Raw genomic sequence first — 10959 nt, 5'->3', positions numbered from 1 at the left:
TATATAGATATAGATATAAATAGATATAGAAGATATATTTATTTTTTATATATTTGAAATTCTTATTTTATAATATCGATATGGAAATCTGTTAGTATTTAATTTATTTGTTTTAGTTAATCCTCTTTTTTGGTAACCAGTTTGAAAATTGACACTATTTTTATCCCTACTTAATAACATTTATGAACTGTGAAGATGATGCATTACCGGATCCGAAGCTTCCTCAGGTGGATAATAACGGAACCCGACCCGAATAATAAGATTGAAATCGGTGTGCATTTGAGTCCAACTTTTTTCCATTAATTATTACTTGCTTCGGTTACAAAGCGACACCGTTTCACTCTACAATCTCATCTTCTTCCTTCTCTACACCACTCACTCTCTTTTCTTCTCCTTTTTCACTCATCCCTCACAATTTAATTTTTACTTTTTTTTAAAATTTCTCGCTTTTGCTTTTTCACTCTGGTTGTGCTTGATTATTCTCATTATGAGCCCTTATTTTGAAATTCAATCATGGGTTCTGCTATTCACCATGTTCTGAATCATGAGTGTGCACCAAGTTCTTCTTTTGACTTCATTTTATCGCTCTTCCAGAAATTCCCCCTTTTCAGAGTATAGGGTTTGTTTTTATATTCACTGAACTGTTATTTATCCTACAATTTTTGAAATCATGGTTCCCTTTTACGATTATATTTCAATTTAGTTTCAGTTTATTATAAGGTTTTAGATGGGTTTTTTTCTGCGCGGGAAACTGTGTTTGAGTTTGTGCTATTGATTAGTTTCTTTTTATCATAAAATTAACAGTATTATAATGGAGAATTCTTCTGAGGTGCTTGGTTCAAAAGGGTTGATTAAAAAACATGAATTTGTGAGGATCATAGTTCAGTGTCTATATTCATTAGGTTATAGTAAAACTGCATCTTGTTTGGAATCAGAATCCGGTGTTTCTTCTAAGTCGCCCGAGTTTCAATTGCTTGAGTCGCATGTACTGAATGGGAATTGGGACAGCTGCATCAGTTTTCTTGATTCTATAAGGGAGGCATTAGGTGAAAGTAGAGATTCTGCTTCGTTTCTTGTCCTCAAGCAATGTATTTTGGAGTGTCTGAGTCGCGGCGAGGATACTTTAGCTTTGGATGTATTGAGGAAAAGGGTTTCTGCATTGAAAGTGGACAGAAGCAAGGTTCAGAGCCTGGCTGAAAGTGTGCTTTCCTTGAAGGATGCGGACATTGGTACGATAGATAGCAATGTTGTTCATGATTTACGAGAGAAATGTTTAACCGATTTGGAAAAATTGTTTCCTCCACCAATTTCAGTACCTGAAAGAAGGTTGGAGCATTTGGTTGAAACTACTGTTACAGCTTGGGTCGATTCGTGTTTATATCATGGTTCGTCAAATCCGATTTCACTTTATGTGGATCATCAATGTGGTAGGGATCAGATTCCTACTGTAACCACTCAGGTTGGTTGGTTCTCTAAACTATTACTGCATGTAAAATAGTATGGTTATATTTAAAGATAATTAATGAGAGAAGTATGCAATGCTATTCTGTTGTGGTCGAAGAATTTAAGTTATTTGATATGCTTGACTTTGTCTAAATTGAAATTTATTAACTGATTGGACAGATGAAGAGTTTGCATCAGTTGTCTTTTAGATATGATTTGAAACGTAAATTTGTGTTTCTCATGTATCAGTTCATTATATTCACTGTTGCTTTTTAATGCAGAGAACATAATTTTTTCTGGTGGATGCATTCTTGATGATGAGTGTTTTTTGTTTGCGTTTTTTATCGGCTGTGGTTTTGAAAAATCTTTGTCATTGTGGTCAGGGCTTTAGATTTTCTTTCTATCTGAAGTTTTGAATATCATTTTAATGCATGGCCTTCCCATTGTATACATGAGAACTGATTGACTTATATGAAATAGAGATATTGTATAGCTTGTAAAGCATTTATGCTGTACCATATGAGTGGTTTGTTTATTTTTTACGTACAAAGGAATAATGCATTTATGCTCACTAGTGTCTGTCGTCCATGTGTTTCTTACACTTTTTTAGTGTCATTTTCGCGCTCTGTAGGAGAATGTAAAGCGACTGTTTTCCTGTCTGTCTGATTCTTATTTGTAATTCCTTTAATGGACTTTATGCCAAGTGACCAAACCTTTTGGCTATGGCGGGATTCTTTGGTGTGCAAAGGAGAATTAATCAGATATGGAATTTTGGAGATAATTTTGAATTTATCTTTTAGCTTTGAGCATTTGTTATTGCAAGCCTTATATTAAGTAACACCTTTTCTTTTCCCATTGCTGTAGATATTGACTGGACATAGAAACGAAGTTTGGTTTGTTCAATTTTCTAATAATGGAGAGTATCTCGCCTCTTCATCCAATGATTGTACAGCCATCATATGGAAGGTAATATGCTGCTGGCATTATAAGAAGCATTATTTTTGCATTAGATGACTCTTCCTATTTTAATGTCTTAATTTTTCAGTGTCGATTCAGCTTGCAATATGCATAGTGAAATAGTCATTGGCAAATTCATGCATGTCTATTGTATATGAATTCACTAAAGTTTGTAACGCGATGAATGATTTTTCTACTATAGGTTCCTTGAATAGTTATAGCATTAGAATGGTAGTTTCTGGACATAAAGACACACAAATGAACAGGTATAAGCATAGGCACATATTTGACGGATTTAGATTCTCTAACTTCAAATTTTGGTGACTTCATAACTTTATCCCTTTTGGAATTAATTTTCTCTTTCTCTTCATTTTATGTTTTTTATCAATTAATTAAATACAACAATTGTTTCTAAAAAAAAGAGTGAAGTCACCAAAATTTGAAGTTCGAGAATCCAAACTCCATATTCAGAAGGTCGGATTTTATGTGAGAGTGAGAGGAGTAAATTTACTGTTAGATCAAACCACGAACGGTTAAGATTAAAACATAAAGTCTTGTGACTTTTTTAAGTAATCATGTGTTTTTTGTGAGCCATCATGTGACCATTTAAAACTTTTAATCTCAACAATCCTTGTATGGTTACTACTCTCACTCTCATATAAATAAAGGCCCTCTCACTAGATACACCCCCAATATATATAATTATATGTTTATATATTTGAAGAGTTGTCAAGAGTCCAGGATATTTATTGTGTATCGTTAAGACACAATGTATGGGATTTACATTAAAGAAATATAAGATGGTTGGATGACACTTATTATTATCTTGTCTTGAAATTTATTGAAAGTAAAAGAATGCGTGTCTCTTGTTTGGTTGGTTGATAATATGTATGGGGAAATAAAGGGATGTGAGGGTCAGCTGACTCGGTAATATGGGAAGGCTAAAAAAATAGATATCTCTTAAGAACATAATATATAAATGAATAAATAATGCAGAAATCAGTCTTTAAAAAATGCAAGCTCTAAAATAATTGGAATATAGGATGATTCATTTTTGTTGATTGCTGGATTAGTGGCCAAACTCAAAAATTGGACTTGATTTTTGAAGTCTCTACTTTCTTCTATTGATCAAAGCTGGTCAGAGAGATTGAACTCAGTAAATTATACCAACTTTATTCCTGGGAAAATGGCTTGTGTCAAAGGAAGTTAATATAACTGGGCATGTTTTGTGACATTCAATGATCATTAAACAAAAATTATCCGGTCTTTAAGATATGAAGTTGCTTACATTGGTATTTGTTTCAGTAACTTTTAGAGAATACTATAAGATGCTTGACAGTTCAGCTGTTAAGGAAGGTAAACATTCATTGTGTATCCTGCAAGCTATACTATATTAAGTCAAAATTTCATTATGCTTGACTATGTAAATTTTGTAATAATTTATATAAAACTTGGCTGTTAATAAGAGTAAATAAGATTTTAATTATAATTACTAATTTATACCCCTAATTCAAATGTAGATGTGGAGAAACATTTGATTGCTTATGTTCTTTGATACTTGTGCCAGGTGCTTGAAGATGGGGAATTGACATTGAAACATACACTTTGTGGTCATCAACGTGCTATATCTTTGGTGGCATGGAGTCCCGATGACACCAAGTTGCTCACAATTGGGAACACGGAAGTTTTAAAGCTGTGGGATGTTGAAGAAGGTACATGCAAGCACACATTTGGGAATCCAGACTTTGTTGTAAGCTCGTGTGCCTGGTTACCTAACTCAAAGCAGTTTGTGTGCGGCAGTTCTGACCCTGAAAAGGGCATCTGCATGTGGGATTGTGATGGAAACGAGATAAAAGCATGGAGAGGAATGAGGATGCCCAAAGTTGTAGATATTGCTGTTACTCCAAATGGCGAGTATCTTATCACCATATTCATGGATAAAGAAATTCGCATTTTGCATACGGGAACCAATGCCGAACGAGTCATTTCAGAGGAGCACCCAATCACATCCCTTTCAGTTTCCGGAGATAGCAAGTTCTTCATTATCAATCTAAACAGTCAGGAGATTCATATGTGGGACGTGGCGGGAAAATGGGATAAGCCATTGAGGTTTATGGGCCACAAGCAATGCGAATATGTGATCAGGTCATGTTTCGGTGGATTCAATAGCACATTTATTGCCAGTGGTAGTGAGAATGCACAGGTACTTTCCTTTTCCGAGTTCACATATTAATAATATCAGCTAGTTATGGAACTTAACATGCATGCATTCATACCTTCACTTTTAGTTGAGGCACATCAAAAATTCATCTCAATACAGGTATACATTTGGAACTCACGGAACTCCAGACCGATAGAGGTTTTATCTGGGCACTCCCTGACTGTGAATTGTGTGAGCTGGAATCCTAAAAGACCACATATGTTAGCATCTGCAAGCGACGATTATTCAGTTCGTATATGGGGACCTAGCTCATAGAATTATAACGCAACTTGAATAGATCAGTTGAACATACATTGCATCCTAAGTTATCAAGCCTAGTGTAGTGTATATAAGCTTTCTGTTCTTTTACTCCATCCTATGTTGTTCAGAGTGAGCTTCTAAAGTCCTGGTTTTACCCATGCAGGAAATTTTGGAATTTTGGAATTTTGGCTTACATTTCCATATGTAAATCTTCTTACCTTATTTTGTTTTTATACCCTTAATTGGTCATTTTCTCTTTAGTTTGTGTAGAAACTAGAAACTGATTGGTTTAAAGTCAGGGTTTCATATTTTTCTGACTATATATTTATATTCTGGAATTTTTTATTGGAGTCTATTTGCTTGAGGTATTGAAGTTGGTCCTGTCTTTTTACAACTTTTCCACAAATAGGAAATCAAATTATCAAAATTCTCTTTTTTTTCTTCTTCTCAAATAGTCAAAGTAACCTAAACATTCCCAACCAACACTTTTACCCAGATCCACAAATAATCCAACCATTCGAGATCATTCATTTTCTACATTGTCATTCTCATATCAATATCCAACATTTCAATCACCATGAAGCAACATCACCACATATAATTGATGACCATAAAACACCTATTAGGTTGAATCAATTGATCTTGATCTTGTTGATGGAGGAGGTTCTACTAGATAGAAGAATACCAAGCCTAAAGAAAGTTTCTATTAGAAAAAGATAAAGTTCTCATTCAATCATATAAGGGATTATGAGGTTGACCAAAAATTCCAACGTTTTTGGGAAATGATAACACTTGAACACAGCAAGGAAGTTGGGTTCATTATGTTGGAACAAACAAACAATCAAATAGTATAAGAGTATAGAGAAAAGAGAATAATACAAGAGATATGGTAATGAGGTTCGACCAATTGTGTCTACGTCACTGAGAGCGTTGAGAGGCTATCACTATCTATTATTAGAGAATAAAGATTTGTGTTTGACTATTCTTCTCATTGTTTCATTAAGTTTACATAACATAAACATATAGTCATTTACTCCAACCCCTTTGCATCAGCATAATAGATCAGTTGAACATACATTGCATCCTAAGTTATCAAGCCTAGTGTAGTGTATATAAGCTTTCTGTTCTTTTACTCCATCCTATGTTGTTCAGAGTGAGCTTCTAAAGTCCTGGTTTTACCCATGCAGGAAATTTTGGAATTTTGGAATTTTGGCTTACATTTCCATATGTAAATCTTCTTACCTTATTTTGTTTTTATACCCTTAATTGGTCATTTTCTCTTTAGTTTGTGTAGAAACTAGAAACTGATTGGTTTAAAGTCAGGGTTTCATATTTTTCTGACTATATATTTATATTCTGGAATTTTTTATTGGAGTCTATTTGCTTGAGGTATTGAAGTTGGTCCTGTCTTTTTACAACTTTTCCACAAATAGGAAATCAAATTATCAAAATTCTCTTTTTTTTCTTCTTCTCAAATAGTCAAAGTAACCTAAACATTCCCAACCAACACTTTTACCCAGATCCACAAATAATCCAACCATTCGAGATCATTCATTTTCTACATTGTCATTCTCATATCAATATCCAACATTTCAATCACCATGAAGCAACATCACCACATATAATTGATGACCATAAAACACCTATTAGGTTGAATCAATTGATCTTGATCTTGTTGATGGAGGAGGTTCTACTAGATAGAAGAATACCAAGCCTAAAGAAAGTTTCTATTAGAAAAAGATAAAGTTCTCATTCAATCATATAAGGGATTATGAGGTTGACCAAAAATTCCAACGTTTTTGGGAAATGATAACACTTGAACACAGCAAGGAAGTTGGGTTCATTATGTTGGAACAAACAAACAATCAAATAGTATAAGAGTATAGAGAAAAGAGAATAATACAAGAGATATGGTAATGAGGTTCGACCAATTGTGTCTACGTCACTGAGAGCGTTGAGAGGCTATCACTATCTATTATTAGAGAATAAAGATTTGTGTTTGACTATTCTTCTCATTGTTTCATTAAGTTTACATAACATAAACATATAGTCATTTACTCCAACCCCTTTGCATCAGCATAAACCCATAACTTGTATTGCTGTTATCTAGAGATATGAGTCATTGCACAACAATCTCTACCTTGACGAATATCATTAATCTCCATATTTCGCCATTGGGTTGGGGGCACTCCATAGTCTAGCATAAGTGAATGTTCAACAAGCTCAGGCAATGCCTGAACTTGTCCACGGTAACCGGTTTGGTTAACATATTAGCTGCATTTTCTGAAGTGTGAACTTTCTGCAAGAATATCTGCCCACATGCTACCAACTCTATGATCTTGTGAAATCTCACATCAATATGTTTGGTCTTAGCATGATACACCTGATTCTTTGTCAATAAGATTGCAAGGTTATTCAATGTTTGATTGGATGATACTAGCAAGCTTGGCAAAACAAGACAAGTGGAGATGTGTTTGACTTGTAGAGTCTTAGCTTGAATCTTGTCTCTAACAAAAACCGGATCAATTTCTATATGTTTTGTCCCATCATGAAGCACAAAATTGTAAGCCAATGCTATTGCGTAAGGTTGTATGACAAAATAATATGAATTCTATAGGAAAACTTCAATTCATTGAACAATGATTCAACCCAGGATAACCCTTGCGAAGGCAAGGCCAAACTTTTGTATCATGTTTCAGTAATAGACCTAGAGGTGATGTTTTGTTTCTTAGACAACCATGTAATGAGGTTAGTACCAAGGAATATACATGCTCCGAGAATGGACTTTCTATCATGTGTCTGAAGCCCAATCAACATGGCTAAATGCAATGATAAACAAAGGAATTAAGTTAGAGACCGAACCAATAAGAAAACCACATGAAGATGTTCCTTAAAGGTACCTGAGAATTCTCTTGACAACAGTCTAATATTCTTAAAGAGGTTGTTAGAGAAACATGCATATTTTGTTGACACTGAAGGCTATGTGTGGTATAGTGACAATTGCATATTGCAATGCCCCAAGCCCCCAACAATGACCTATACAAAGTAGGATTGTCAAATTTTAGACTACCTTGACTAGTTAATTGGAAAGTGCTATACATGAGAGTTGTTATAAGTTTGGATGAGCTCATATTGGCTCTTTCTATAAATTCTTTGACATATTTGTACTCGTTTAGAAAAACAAAAATATCAATATAGTGTTGCACAACTTCAATTCTCATGAAATAGTCTAGTTGACCTAGTTGCTTGAGAGCAAAGGTGAAACTAAGGCTAGTAATTAACTAAGAGACCTGAGTGGGAGAGGATCCAATGACAACAATGTCATTAGCATACACTCAAACCTAGCTTGATAAGAATGTCCTTTAATCTCCTAAACCATTGCCTAGGAGCCTATTTAAAACTATAAATTATCTTAGAGTAAATTACATTGATACCCCCTGAGTTTTAGTGAAATTACACAAACTACACCTCACTTTTTTACACCTTCACAAACCTCCCCTCATTTTTATACTTTCATTACATTGACCACCACTGCATAAGAAATAAGTGTAATATTTTAAACAAAAAATGTGATAAACGCAATTAAGTTAAACAAAACATGATATATTGTGGAGACAAGTCTAAATAATATATGAGTCAATATTTCTTTATTATTTTTGGTTCGTTACACTATATTATAAGAGCGATTTAAACAATATTTCTTTAGAATTTTAGAATTGTTGATGCATTTTGTAACAAAAAATAATAAAGATACATTGATTTGTATATTATTTAGACTTGTCTACACAATATATCATGTTTTGTTTAACTTAATTGCATTTATCACATTTTTTGTTTAAAAGATTACACTTATTTCTTATGTAGGGTGGTCGATGTAATGAAAGTATAAAAGATAGGGGATGTTTATGTAGTTGTAGAAAAGTGAGGGGTAGTTTGTTTAATTTCACTAAAACTCAGGGGGGTGTCAATGTAATTTCCTCATTACCTTATCTTGATGTTGAAAACAAGTAGGTTGCTAAATACTAGTATAACCTAATGGCATGATCACTCTCCAAGGTGAACAAAGCATACTCTCCAATTCGTGTCCTCAAGACCAAGGGCAATGGAGCTCACAAAAAATATACGCAAGAAAGTAGAAAGGGTAGAGGAGGAAACGAGAATCAATTAGGAGGAAGCAATTTTCTCTCTTACTAATCCATGGGTAATATAGAGGGACTAAAGCAATTAAGCAAAGACTACATACAGTTTTACACTTTTAAAGACCATTAAATTGTCATGAATAATAGCAATAGTGGAAAGACCAAAAGGAAATTTGCTAACAAAGCAAATGCCAGTGGTCCATTGTGTCACTTGATGGGGTTCCATAATTTCATAGTTTTCTTAAAAGAAAAATGATATATTCTCCTACAACTTCTCCTATATCCTAAGAAAAGTAATGTGTCAAAAAATAATTCTTTATTTATTAATGATTGATTTACACGTGACATATATCACTTTCTTATGGCTACGAGGGTTTGCTACAAAATATATATTGTTATTATTTATGCAAGAGTAACATTGCCATTTATGTTGGCATGTATTAAAAATGGCACTTGAATGCCATTATTTTAACAAAAATGACTCCAAACTAGGTTAGAATTTACTCCCTCCATTTTAATTATTCTATGTTAACGTTTATTATGTTAATTGATAACCGGACTAATGATATTCATTATGTTTTAATAAATGCCTGTGCTACCATGCTCAAAGTTGCATTTTATTTTTTATATTATCTTGCACACTTAATCTTTTAAAATGTATTTTTGGTCAAACTTGAAGACCTTGATATTGTCGCAAAGTGAAGAAACGCCAGATTTATGAATATCGCCTTTAATATGTGAGTCAAAAGAAATTTTGTGAGTATAATATTAATATTAGTATAGCTCTAGAGTCATTTTTATGTAAGTTTATGGACTCTAATCATTTTTATGTAAGTTTAGTGAAGAAGTTTATGTAATTTTGTAAGTTTTGGTTGTAGTTTTGACTTGTGTCTTTATCCTTGCTACCTTGGTCATAGCCTTGTTGTACTGCTCTATATCCCTGCTACACTAGTACTGCTCCACATCTATGTCCTTGTTGCATTGGCTACCTTGGTCCATGTGTTTGGTGAAAGAGTATGCATCTGTCCTAGCCATGACCTGCATACAAACATGTTGTTACCGTAGCTTGCAGCAATTCTAAATGGCACGAAATAATACTTACTGGCTGAGTCACGACCATGTCGCTCTCTTTCAGACGTTTCGTGGCACTACCCAAAATGTGCAAGCAGACTATCAACCACGCCGACCCCAGGATAAAACAGCCCATATCTCTGTTATCGAATTCTTACTGCACTGTAAGAACCGATCTCGAATACACCCACCACAATATGGCTACCAGTGCCAATTCTCGAAGTTACCCACAATATGGCTACCCGTGCCAATTCTCTTCCCACAATACTGACTACCAGTGTCAGTTCTCGAAATCCCACTTTGACTGCCTGTGCCAATTCTTAAGTGCCACGAAAAGAAAGGGGGAGAAGTTTGCCGGAAATACATCGGCGGAATATTAGGGGGGAGAAAGAGAAGTTGAGAGGAAACGCCTTCAACTTGGTGCAAGTTAAAATGAAGGGTGAAAGCCTCTATTTATAACATGAGATTTTTCTCATGTTCCTCATTTCTCCAATGTGGGACTTGAGAGCTTAATTTTTATTTTTTTCAAAACTCTTCCATGTGGGACTTTGAGAGTTGTTTTTTCAAACTCTTCTATGTGGGACTTGGGTGTTTTTTATATTTCACACCCAAAAGTTCTCACTCATGGTTTTCAACAAACCATGTTCCAACAATATGACTAAAGTTAGATAATGTAGATTCATTGTGCTTAGGCCTTGGCTTGTAGATTGACAATGGCTACCTATTTTGTCCTTCATCTGATGCAATGAATTCATGCTCAGTTTGCTTGTGTAGCAAGTTAACATGCTTAGGCTCATGTTGTATTAGTTTCTTTGATACCTACACAAGATGGGGCACATATATCTATGAGACCCAGCTTGGAGTGAATGGTGAGATATTCTTGAACTC

The 10959-nt window shown here is 34.3% G+C and overlaps 1 protein-coding gene across 2 annotated transcripts; it reads left to right on the top strand.

The window, feature by feature from the left end:
- On the top strand, nucleotides 193-6131 carry LOC109346053 (WD repeat-containing protein 26-like). Of its 2 annotated transcripts, XM_019585418.1 has the most exons (5): nucleotides 193-1459; nucleotides 2308-2409; nucleotides 3968-4603; nucleotides 4721-4909; nucleotides 5934-6131. In XM_019585418.1, the coding sequence occupies exons 1-4, from the start codon at nucleotides 812-814 to the stop codon at nucleotides 4874-4876; spliced, it is 1542 nt and encodes a 513-aa protein (XP_019440963.1). In that variant the 5' UTR covers nucleotides 193-811; the 3' UTR covers nucleotides 4877-4909; nucleotides 5934-6131. The 2 variants fall into 2 exon arrangements, with proteins under 2 accessions (XP_019440963.1, XP_019440962.1); XM_019585417.1 differs by lacking the exon at nucleotides 5934-6131 and having other exon boundaries at nucleotides 194-1459; nucleotides 4721-5107.

This window comes from Lupinus angustifolius, chromosome LG04 (genome assembly GCF_001865875.1).
Source record: "Lupinus angustifolius cultivar Tanjil chromosome LG04, LupAngTanjil_v1.0, whole genome shotgun sequence".
NCBI lineage: Eukaryota > Viridiplantae > Streptophyta > Magnoliopsida > Fabales > Fabaceae > Lupinus > Lupinus angustifolius.
Note: the sequence above shows the minus strand (reverse complement) of the source record. Positions and strands in the feature narration are given on the sequence as shown.

Coding starts and splice junctions, on each gene's coding strand:
- LOC109346053 (XM_019585418.1), top strand. CDS start 812: ATGGAGAATTCTTCTGAGGTGCTTGGTTCAAAAGGGTTGATTAAAAAA. Junction 1,460..2,307: donor TTCCTACTGTAACCACTCAG/GTTGGTTGGTTC, acceptor CCATTGCTGTAG/ATATTGACTGGACATAGAAA. Junction 4,604..4,720: donor GTGGTAGTGAGAATGCACAG/GTACTTTCCTTT, acceptor ATCTCAATACAG/GTATACATTTGGAACTCACG.